At 37.6% G+C, this 12,573-nt stretch overlaps 1 protein-coding gene across 1 annotated transcript in view; it reads right to left on the bottom strand.

The window, feature by feature from the left end:
* SPAG17 (sperm associated antigen 17) overlaps positions 1–12,573 on the bottom strand; it is a 111,783-nt gene that overhangs the window by 83,735 nt on the left and 15,475 nt on the right. The window contains exons 4-5 of the mRNA XM_040594990.1: positions 4,524–4,655; positions 595–805 (exon numbers count right to left, since the gene is read on the bottom strand). Coding sequence (XP_040450924.1) covers positions 595–805; positions 4,524–4,655 — 343 coding nt within the window. The remainder of the gene's footprint in view (positions 1–594; positions 806–4,523; positions 4,656–12,573) is intronic.

The following is a 12,573-nucleotide window of genomic DNA, read 5'->3' as shown; positions in this document are numbered from 1 at the left end:
ATATTTTTCGTTCCAGTGAAATTTGTAATCATGGGTGCTATGTATTAAGAATAAATATTTTCTGAAGCACTAGTTAACATATTATCATTTACCTTGTACAGCTCATTTCTGGAGTAGATTTGTTCAGGTCTCAGTTCTATCCACAAGTTTTCCCATCAAATTAAATCATATTACCCTTTGTACAGAACCTGGCTTCATCCCCAGACAACGGTAGACAGCTCTGTCATACTTTATAATACAAGGAGAGAGCCACCTTTGGATACTGACACGAATGCATTTAATTATTCCAAAATCTTTCTGTAAGAAAGGTTTTCTGTAGGATTTGTTTAGCCACTTTCTTTTAGTTTTACATGTGCTAAAACATTTTGATGTCAACATGCTACATATACCTCACCGGTATTTTATTTCTTGGATTACACAATCTATCCTAATACTGAGCAGAACACAGTGCCCTCTTCAAATGCAAAGTGGTGATGCTTTAATATTGCCAAATAAATCTTGACTTTTGCACATGGAACAAAACAAAGTATTCAAAAGCTAGGTTGCAAGATTTCTAGCAAGTTCATCAAGAGCGTATCTGCATTTTTTACATACCAATGTATCTGTCCTCCTTTTCCACTTGTCCCCTCCGCTTCAGCTGAGTGTCCTTTTTACCAGTGAATGGTGCTAGAGGGCCTACTTCTTCTGTCTTTTTTCCTCTCCTTTCTTTCTCAGCTGTCTTGGCAGTAGAAATGTTCTCATTCTTGCCAGAAGGTTTAGTTTTCTCTTTCCCTCCATCTTTTTCCTTTTGTTGCTCTTCTTCTGCCTGACAAAATAAATAAACTAAGTTCTCATTGTAGCCTTTGTGCAGAACCAGGGGCAATCTGCTGTAAGACTCCATAATTCAATTTTTTTATTTGAATACTTTTCCCTCCCTGCCACTACAACGTTGATGTGGTGAAGCTGTCTTGAACACTCTTTCTTTCTCAAAAACCATTCAGTTTATTATATTCTTACTATATCATAGTGCTAAGACTTCAAATTAAAAAGGAACTGTGAGAGGCAGGTAGACATTATACCTACAAAACTAATGAAATGCGTACTGGTAGACAGACGAGTAAAGAATCACTGCGCTTTAGTTACTACCGTTACAGCACTTGCATCAGCCAGGAACCTTCCCTGGGCTGAAGGGAATAAGACAAAAATTCAATTTCTGTTAAGTCTTTAGCATCTCTGTTAACGCTCTTGAACATGGTGTAAAATGGTACCAGCACTATTTTTCTTTGATGTAAATATCTGTCTACTATAAACTAGAACCGAGAGTCTTGTGCTCATTTCACACAGGATATTACTCAGCCATTCTCATTATTTTCAAACAAAACCACCTACATTAAGTTCTGCTCAGTAATTTAAGAGTAAAGAATGAAAAAAGGTTTTTTAAGTGTCCCAGAGCCTCACACTATAAATCCAGAAAGCTGAGTCAGTCTAAAATTAAAATAATCCAAAATAAATAAAGGTGCTGTAAGAGCAAGGAAGTCTCCACCATATTTCTACCCAGCAGCAGTACTACACACTAACAATGCAAGAATTGCATTTAAGGATTGTAAAGCTAAATTAAATATAATAAAACAATATTAACTTAACTCACTGTTACCATCCTGCTGGTGTCACTTTAAAGGCTATTGAAAAGCTCTCCATGCAAATGAGATAGGGCAGTTAACTCTACACAGTTGCCTTCCCTAGATCCAGCTGGAAAAGCAGACTTTCCAGCTGTAGAGGTGTGTTTAGTTCAAATTCAAAACCAAAGCAGAAAATCTTTCCTGCTTTTCCCTTCTTCATGCATTCCCTTTCTGTAAAATTTGGAAAGGCCTTCAAGAGATCCTTAAAACTATTTGTGCTGTGAAATGGGGGATTTTGATGCTTTCATTATTTTCTTTCAAATTTATTCCGCTTTTGACATTTCAAACCAAAGATTCTGATAGTACTACTTAGAACTCTAAGCTGATGCACACATTAAAACAGATGATATCACCAGGTGACAAAGTTCACAATCAGCTTTATCCATTGCATCTGCATCATTTTATGCAATTAAGTCTCAAATAAGCAGAGACACTTCTGAACTTGTCAAGATTCCAACAAAGAACACTAGCTGACCTTACTACCTCAGGAAGTGTAATATCTCCTTTCTAGGACTCTTTCCTTTTCCTCTCAAGGCCTATTTCTCCTTCCCTACAAGGTGCAGCTTTTTGTGGAGTTTCTAATCTTCCAATAGCTTTACATTCTGTAATTTTGTTATTTTATTACTACTTCTCTTACTACCTGAAACATTTTTCTAATTCAGAGACACTTATCTTCTACATATTAATTTAAATGCATACATCTGTAAATTTATTACTAACTTCTGCTCCTAATGAAATACAGAAATTTGACAATGGTTTATTTTTGTTTATTTGCTTGCTGTTTTTCTTCTGCTAATCCATTCTATTAACTGGTGTCTACTCTAAAAAACCAATGAGCAGTTATGTTGGCTTTCTGGGAACTGATTTGCTAGTCAAATCCTAGTTTCAACTCCTGAGTTGTTGACAATGGAACTTCTACTGTACAAGCTCATTGAAAAGGATTAAAAATTTTATGGCAGACAATTCAGAGATAGAATTCTAAATTAAAAGCCAGTTTCTGCCCATTCTGTACTGCAAAGCATCCTCATGGCCAAGAGCCCTCCCAGTTCTTGACTCTATCTTTGTCCTTCCACTGCTGCTCTCACATTTGCCTGTCACGCTTTGATACAGATGCAATCCAGAGGAGGCGATAACTTTGTCCAGGTTGCTTGGCTAAAACAGAGAAGAACTGTTAGTTCCAGAGATTCTTCAACCTTCAATACTGAGTATCTGAGACTCTCCCGGGAAATAAAATTATAGTTACAAGAATAATCTTGCCACATCAAAGTTACAGGCTCCATTTTAATGTTGAAGGGCCCAATCTTTATAAACTTCAAATTTTTGTTCTACGCTTTACTTATCAGCACTGACTGATATCTAAGGGAAAAGCCATTTTTTAATCAATCCAGTATAAAAAATTTGTTCTACAGCTTCAGCCTCTCAATTCTTATTCAGATTGAAAAAGCATCTTTTTTTCTTAGAATCTTCATGTATTTCTGTGGCTTACGTCATCCCTTACTAATCAATTTTTCAATTTACTTCTACGGGAACAGGACAAAACTTTATCACCTTGTGCGCTATACTTCATCCACCAATTATTACCACAAATAGAATTATTAATAAAGAAATTTACAGACTTTTCAACTACACAAAATCCATGAAACTCTTCTCTTCTTGCATCTTTTACGTGCATAGACTGCTTAGATCTCCATGTCATCACATTTTACATTATGTTTTTTGATCAATTAACAGGATAAACTATTGCAGCAATTATAGGACTTTCTGATAATGGTCTTCAGCTGCATGAATGTTTGCTGGAAAAGGACTACAGCAAAGACCAGCTGCTCAGTAAGTTGTTGAAAAGGACCACTGACAAATTGTTTTTTTTTAAATTACAGATGTTAGAAAGCAATTAGAGGTCTGATCTGATTGTGATTCTGTGCAAGCTTGGTGAAATTCCTCCTAAAACACATAAGCAATCTGACTGAGGAAATGTTGGAGCTAGCAGTGATGATCTTGGAGAATATATATAGCAGCAAGTTTTGGGAATGCTGGAAAATGTGGTACCCAGCTCTGAGAAGCAGATTTCAAGATATAAACTATTTGGAGAGTTCAGAGGAAAGGAACAAGCATACTCAAAAATCAGAAACCACGAGATATATTGGGGTTTGCTTAGTTAGATATATAATAGATATCTGCAGAATGGAGGGTAAGAAGTGTCCCCATACACAGCGACAAATGAAGCAGTAACAGGTTTAAATCAGAGCAGGTTGATAAGGTTAGAAATGTTTTCCAAATGGCTACATCGCAGAGATAGCTGAGCAGTATTACTGATTGCCATAGAAAAGCAAAAGTACAGCAGTGGAAGGTTTGAAGCAGAGGTTCAAGAAACATCTGCCAGGAATAGCTTTTGTACATTTTATCTTGCCTTAGTGCTGAAGGATGGAATAGATAACTTCTCCAAACTTCCTTGAGAGGCTATTTATGATAATAACTTTTTCATATTGCTGCTCTGCATCTGTCCTTGATACCTCTCAAGTAATAACCTCTCCTACCTTTACTTCAGCAGAGATATATTCAGTGAAGCTAGTTTCTAGCTCTATTTTCTATTGGTCCTAAGACTCAGCTAAGACATTACTACTTCTGGCTCTAGCAAAGAGTTCTTGCACAATATTTTTTCTTTTCTTTTCCCTGTCTCACCTGCACTTAAGTAATTGAGAGCTTCTTCCCCAAAATGTAATTAAATCAAAAAGATAAATTTCAATTCACATTTCAATTACAGATCTAGGAAGTTAAGCATGAGGAGAAAGCTGGATTTATGGAAACAGCACTAGAAGTGTCTTCATAAAGTTAATTAAGCATCTGCACTAAGGCGTTCTACAGTACCTTCCTTTCAGCTTCTCTCCTCTGAAGGTCCTTCTGTTTGAGACAAAGCAGTTGAAATTTCAACAACTTCCCAGTTAGTGTTACAGGAATTTCTTCACCACTATCTAGAATGGCTTTGGCTACTTCTATCACCTGCAGAGAATAAAAAAAAAATATCCCCAAATAACTAAGACTTGTATGGGTTTAATTTTGCATTTGACATATTCTGCATGCCGAAACACTATCTCACATTGTACAATGTGTGGGTCAAAACAGCCACACTTTCAGAAAAACAATATACCAGTAAGATACACAGCTATTCTTTAGTTCCTAAGACCTCAAATGACGTTATATATCTGCTGTAGTATGAGACAAAACTAGAATGGAGAAAATGTCTATGATTCATGTAAAGGTCAACAGACACACAGTTCTCACAGTAAAATGTCATTCTTTTAGGTTTTAAACAAAGAAGCAACGTGAAGCAACTACTTATTATAAAGCAATAAATTAAAAAGCATATAACAAATAGCAAATCAAGGGGAATAGTTTTGAGTACTGTTTACAAAGTGACTAGTGTCTGAGGCTTTAGCCCTGAATGGAAGATAGAAACTCCTTGAGTGGAATTTGAGAGGGTCTGTCTTGGTGAAAATATACCCCCTCCCTGTGTAATTCTGATTCTGCTGGTATGCAGCCTAATTGGGGTGAAATAAGGCTATTGAGTTTTCTTAGGGTGATGACAGCAGCAGGAACATACAGCTGCATTGTCCAGATGTGTGGCATTGACAGGCTGTTTTATGACTATGTTTTTTACAGCTTGTTTCCACTAAATTTCATACAACTCAGTAACATCTGGGCCGTTTTCCTTGGAGCCTCATAACCACTTTATTTACTGCGAAAAAAATAAAATAACATAAAAATACCATAAAAAGTTGTTATATGTTTCTTTTCACTTGTGCTGTCTCTGTAATAAAGTTCACCTATGTAGGAAGCGCTGTTGAGGAATAATATAACCATAATATTTTCCTACTTTTGTTTTTAAGCAACCATCAGCTTTATTTATAACCATGGGCTGAATTAGGTGTTACTCAAATGTTCTGACATGTTTCTCTTTTCTCCTCTTGGAGCAATTACAGTTGGGCACATATGGTGTCAATTTTGCTTGCTAACATTCAGACAATGAAGGTGCACACTGCATCTCACTGAACTGTGTCTTGTCTGGCGCAAACACCACCATTAGCTTGGAGCTTTCATAGCTTCTTGCCCAGCTTAGAGATTTTAACTTCACAAGTAGAACCTACGTAAGCAAACATAGCCACTAAAAATGCTTCTCTAAATAAAACAAAGCCAAAATGAAATCCAGACTATTATATGCTGGATTATTATTTCATACAAATGAAAGCAAAGTAATGAAAAATAAATCTCTTAAAATTCAGATTTGTCGGAATCGCATAACAGGGAGACAAAGCAACCAAAATATTTGCATTTATAAACCCTCCAAAAACAATCCTGCCCCTCAACCGCTAATAAACCTGATGATCTCCTTAACATACACATAGGAAAACACATCGTGGTTAAGATCAGTTCTGCTTTACATCTTTCATATTCAGGGTGAGATTACTTACTGGTCACTACCTCAACAAGCCAACCATAGAGGGCTTCTAGAAAGTCTCCTGTTGACTTCAAAGTCATGGCAGAAAATCAAGGAGATGTTAAGAACAGACTTAAAAACTCCCCCAGACTGTAGGCACACTAGAAACTACCAGCTATTCCAATAAAAAACAGTCATCCAGAGCTAGGTACACAAATCTGCGCTCTGGAAAAAAAAGAGACTGGTAGAAATAGCATAGTAATTTCCCTTAGAGAGAAAAAAATCTCATACAGGTTTTTTTGCAGAAGTGGTGTTAACAGCCTATGGAAGGGGATGCTTCCCAATTGCCTAATCCAGACGAGTTGCACATTTCTTGAAACACAACAGAGGGGAAACAGAGGGATTCTGGAAGGATTCCTGACAACTGTATATATAGTAACCCAGCTCGATGGCAGTTGCTGATTTATTGTTCTTGGAAGAAGGAAGGAACAGGAGTACATTCCACGACTGTGGAGAGAGGTCAGACAAATAAGACAAAGATAAAATGAGCACACTACATTTGGCAAGGCAGAGAAAGCAAATAGTTTTTTGTACAGCTATGTAAAATCTGCTTTAGGCATAAGCAAATAAAAAACAAACCTTCATCACTGCTAGACACAAAATAGATCATTCCATATACAGTGGATAAAATAAATTAAATCTATTACACTTATGTATGTTTACTTCATCTGTCATCCTGTGAATTATGCAGGCACCTGGCATAAACAGCTAAGAATCCACAGAGCTTCAATTAAAAAAACAAAGCTGAAGACAAAGACTTGGTAGGAGTACAGAAGGAATTTTTTGGGATACCATGAAGTGGATTCATTTCAGATTAGCTATACTTCATCCTGCCAGTGATGACCTTTTTCCTATGTGAGAAACCATGGAAACTTGGATGGACAAATGCAGTTAGGTAGGGCCTCTTTCCCTTTAAAGGAAGAGGAAACATAGCATTCCTCACACCGCAGGGGTCACATTTGTGAAGTGCAGAAAGGCTTCAGTGATGCAGTATTTGATCTCATATGGTGGCAGTATGACCCACGCAGAAGTTTAGCTGCCTGGTGCAGAGGGCACGTATTTCAAGCCACTGAAACACTGCAAGAATGCTTGTAAGTGACACTGCACTGTCTGATGCTCTGGCAGATGCCAGCACCACTGAGACAGGAGAGCGGTCTTAAATGTTCGGTTAACATTTAAAGCCAGAGTCTTTATGGTACCTTTCTTTGAAATGCCTCCTTTTCAATTTACAGAACCATAGCAGCTGCTATATCATAATCAGAAAAGCTTTCAGAGTGATAAATCACATTATCAACTTTCACAGCTTTATCACTACTTGGAAGCAGTAGCTTCCCTTGCCATGAACTGCCGTCAGCCAGTCTCACAGTGTAGTTCTCCCATAGCCAGGGTGAGCGTTACAAAGCCCTGTCTTCCCTCTTCTTCTTGAAACTGTATGAAATCCTGGCCATCACATATTCTTCAGATAACGCTTCCTAAAAGAAACGTAATGGTTCCTAGAAGAACTTTTCAGTAATTAAAATCCCTTAGCAGCTGACACACACATTTCAAGTCAATTTGAAACAGAAGAGCCATCAGTCAAGAGGCTATATGGATTACAAGTACCAATCAAGTTATTAACTGTTCTAGTATTTCCTGAGCAAACTCATAAAAGCAGGAAAAAAAAAAAAGAAGTGATTGTCACTTTGACAGCTTTCAAGACAGGCTACAGAGCAAAAGCTGCATGTGTCATACTAATACATTTTTATTGTCCAAAGGTGACCTTACACATACTATTAAATATTTCTAAATCTGCTGATGTCATTCATTGACTATAGCATACTACAAAGAATCATCTTGAAAGAATACCAAGAAGGCACTGCACTAACTGAAACCATTTCTTTCAAGATTGCACCTCCAGTGTACTGAAAGGCAATTCAGTCTCTACTATCAGACTATTCACCTAATTTCATTTTCCCTCTCAAAACATCTTCCCAACTACAATGTCAAAAGATCACTTGCTTACCCATTATCATTCATTGCTGAATGAACCACTCACAATTCAAACTGAGCTGTAAATCAATAAATCAATTGCATATCTGAACAGAGGCCCTTGGAGAGCTTATGTACCTACAAGTCAGACTGTAAAACTTGAGATAAGCCAACGAATCATCTTTCTTAATCAATGAAGACTTTACCAACATGTATTCCAGTCAATTAAAAAAAATAAAGTGGATTTGATGACTTCTTTTGCCCCTCAGAGTAATTTTCAAACAAGCCTACTAAAATAAGAATAGGACACTCATTATTGAGCAATACTGAGCAAATACTTATGCTGTTCATGTACTAAACAGCTGCCTTTCTATTGTGAGAACGTATCGCAAAGCAGCTGCAATGGTTGCTTGTGCCCTAGAAAAATATGTTGACACTCATATGAGTGAGTCTGTTTTTTACCAAATCACAACACAGCTTGATCTGGTTAGCAGAAAGCCAGTTAGAAATAGCCATTGTAAGAAGGTCTGTTCTTTAAATTTCCCTCTACAGAAAATGTGCAACCTGAGGGCATACCTTAACTGGTTTAATCTCAGCAATGCAGAATGAGAACTTCCTAAAACATGTGTACAGCGTATGTCTTAAGTGTTACACATACTAAAATAATGTTTTAAGGGAAATACAAACAGGTGAATAACCCAATTAAAGTAAAAATGAGAAAATAGAATACATAAAAATTAGGATGACTTTCACCTTGGCTTTATTAAAGAGCTTTCACCATCTATGACATGTACCTCCTAGAACATTTTGACCACCTAGCTGCTACCAAACAAAACTGCTTTAAGGGAAGAAAAAAATACGATACAAATATCCCAGGATTCCAAAGCTCAGTCATTAGCATTTCTGTCTCAGGAAGGAGTTTTATGCATATGGAAGGTTCCCCTGTGTGACCCTTCAAGATACCTGTTAACTTTTAACACTCTGACTTGGGGGAGACAGTTGAAATGGCATTTAAGTGATTTCTGAAGAACTCCTACAGAACCCAGACCTTTTTAAAAACAAAGCACAGGCCAGTCTACTGTAATCTGTGCTCAGAAAATATACATTGCTACAATCAAATCTTGAAATGTTTACATTTCAGTGGTATGAATCTACCCAGCAAGTCTTTCCATTGTAGAGTAGAATATTTTATGCTTCTGAGAAGCAAATTGTCTCCAGTAATTCCAGCCAACTGGACCCACACAATGAACATTACAAAGCTAAAGGGTTTAGTCATGCTTCTCTAACATTGCATCTGGCTAGGAAGAGAACCCAGTCAGAGGCGGAACAAAAAGATTTAAGAAGCAAAGTTGTCCCATCAGCCCTTGTGCTGGCAGAACCCATCTAGCTACATCTTGCCAGAGCTTCCTGAGCTGCCTCAGAGCTCAAGGGGCAGCAAGTACCAATGGCCTCATAGGCTTGGCACCACACAGCTCCTAGGCAGGATCCTTCCACCTTGGTCCAGCTCTGCAACAGGGGTTTGGGCATTTTATTTTTTTTTTAACCTGTGATACTAAAGGATTCTGGGATTAGTTGCTCTACTTGATAAAACTGACTTAGACTCTATTGTCCAACTACAACAACCTGAAATTTTTGAAGGCAACAAAACAGAGAACAACATTTCCTTTGGCTACTCCAGAGGGTCCCTCTATCAATCTAAGGATGTCACGCTTACAGACATAATTGCTCTTTGCTCTAGTTACACAGAGATTTCAACAAAACCTGCACAGAAAAAGCAGGGAATTTTATACCAAGTTGCATGCATGCAGGAAACCTTGTAATCTAGGAAGCAAACTCGAGGTCTCATCAGTGTTCCAAAGCAGGGTTTAAATAGATGAATTTCAAAAGGTATTAAGTCTCTTACCTAGAAAATAAGTTGTCAGTAATTTTGAGTTTTATGAATGGCTTCAGGCCAAATAATTACAAATAACAGTAGGAAAGTAATAATACATACAGAGGGCATTGCTTCTAGAATACTGGGATTAGGATTATGAAGAAGAGTTGCTACTCTGAAAAGATGAATATGTTCAATTGTCTCATTTAAATAACAGGATCCGACCTCTCAGATTTTACAAACCAGAAAATGAGACGACACAGATTGTTTTCCTGCAGGAGCTCAAGACTTTTTGCCCCAGTTTCAGCATTTAAAAATCCTGGTACTTCTTAACATCCTTAGAGGGGTCCCTGGATCAGTATACCGAACTGGAGAGACTTCAGAAATCGATTGAACACAACTACAATTCCTAAGACTGATTGGTTCATAGCAACAACAGCCCAGTCTCATGGAATAAAGAAATCTCAAATAGAAGGCATATAATTTGATAACTCAAAGGACTACACAGCTGGAGTGGCATCAGATGCTCTGACAATCACAGAATCACAGCGGCAAAGGCTGACGCAAAGACACAATGGTATGTCTGCCTAATATTTTATTCTTTTTAGGTGGCATGGGTTTCCTATATTTGACATTAACATCCCTTTACTGTTATCTGAAGCTTAAAACTATTCACCTGATCTCACACACACCTCTAATGCCACTAGCATGACCTAGGTCATTAAGACATCCATACTGGACTGGCATATAGAACACAGAACTAGGCGAGACGTTTGCTGTTCTGGAAAGGCTGCTGAATGCCTTTTCTTTTGTCAGAACATGTTCTTTTGTCTCCATTTGGGCAAGTTATGATAAGACGTTTGGCAATGATATTCTACTCTCTTGGGTATTGGTGCCAGCAAGGCAATCAAGGTCCAAGCAATTTAGCAAGCACTAAGTCTACCAGCCAAAGACATTCTGAAGTAAGAATTAAGGTGAGCAGGACAGGTAGGTGCCTCTGTAGCTTTTCCTTCAGTGACTGCTAGAAAAATCTTCAAGATGTAGAAAATCTTGGAGTTTCCTAACATTATCTAGAAAGAATATGGATAACCTAAGTCTGCAGTTCATCTGAAGATGCCAAAGATTTGTGTCCTGGGGTGCGATAGTCTCTGTTCGGAGTATTTTGGCACAGCCATAAATCGTCCCTACTCAGTTAGTAGCAGAGCAAACTGAATTGCTTCTAAAGGTCTCCTGTGAGGTAAAGAGAGGGTAAATCTAACCTCAGCTGATAGGCAGACACTTCCATAAGGCTCACTCACGCTGATATTCACAAACTGCTGAAGGCCAATGGGAGTTGTGAAACTTGCTAAGCCTAAGCTAATTAATTTTGTCTTTAACATTCTTTTAAGTAAACTGACCCAGTAGGGAGAGTAGTTAAACTCTCCTCAGGAGACAAGACAGTAAGTATCTCAGGTAAACATACCACCTCGTACAGTGGGATCATTTACAAAACATACTCTATTCTACACTACAACGTAGATGAGTAGACAGTGCCCACAGCAGGGTGTAAAGTTCCTTACCCTTCCCCAGAGCCAGTACCTCCCTAAAAGGTATCCGCTTGTAACAACTCTCTGCTGTTTCTGGAGCATTAATCCTCTGCATATCCATAGTGTAAGGGCCAAGTCCTTCTGCAAAAACACTCTCTTAACTTGCATCCACACAATAGCACTGGACAAAGGCTGCCTGTCGAACTGTTCCATTGTATTACGACATTTAAGACTGCAGTATGTGTTTTGCTCTGCAGTGGAATGAAAAAGAAAATTAAATCTTTCTATCCTTCCAACCATTCAGCATGGCTGCCAAAGTTGTTTTTACTTTCGAACCCTCTCATCAAAACAATGATACCAGACAAGTTTTGGCTCCCGAGCTGTTCCATTTTACAATAACTTACAATTAGTTTTGTTCTACAGTGGAATGAAAACAAAATCTTTCTAACTTTTATTACAAAATAGAATTCTATTGACATACATTTTTAGACTGAGAAGGCTGGGCTTTAATAAGACTGTCTCTTACTTTTGAGAAAGCCTGTTCTTGACCACAACCTCTCTGATGGTGTTTTATCAAAATCTATACATTTCCACAAAAATACGTCACCTTTAATTACATGTTTCCACAGAAACCAGAAGGCTTCCTTAAAAATACTCCTGACTAGCATTATTTCTGAAACTTTTTTCTTCAGTGACACATATCCTGGCTACTAAGAAGTCTGCTGTCCTCCAGGTGCCACACAACAGCTTGGACTTCTTGGGTGAAAATTTTTCTTGCCATAAGTGTTATGTTTGCGACAGTAAGAGTTTTGTTTTCACATCAATCTAAACCCAAAACTTTTGATTTTTCTACCCTAGGAATTCACTATAACATCCTTAACACAAAATAAATGCATACTCCTCGTCCCTAATGCTGTTCTCCTTGCCCTCTGTTTTTTTTTTTCTTTCTATTGATGACATTGTTAGATAGTATATTTATTATAGAACTATATAATTATCTATCACATAATTATATATAATACAATATATACATATTTATATATAAAATTTTGTAAT

This window comes from Falco naumanni, chromosome 5 (assembly GCF_017639655.2).
Source record: "Falco naumanni isolate bFalNau1 chromosome 5, bFalNau1.pat, whole genome shotgun sequence".
Taxonomy (NCBI): Eukaryota; Metazoa; Chordata; class Aves; order Falconiformes; family Falconidae; genus Falco; species Falco naumanni.
The sequence above is the reverse complement of the archived record's forward strand: the minus strand, read 5'-3'. Positions and strand labels throughout refer to the sequence as shown.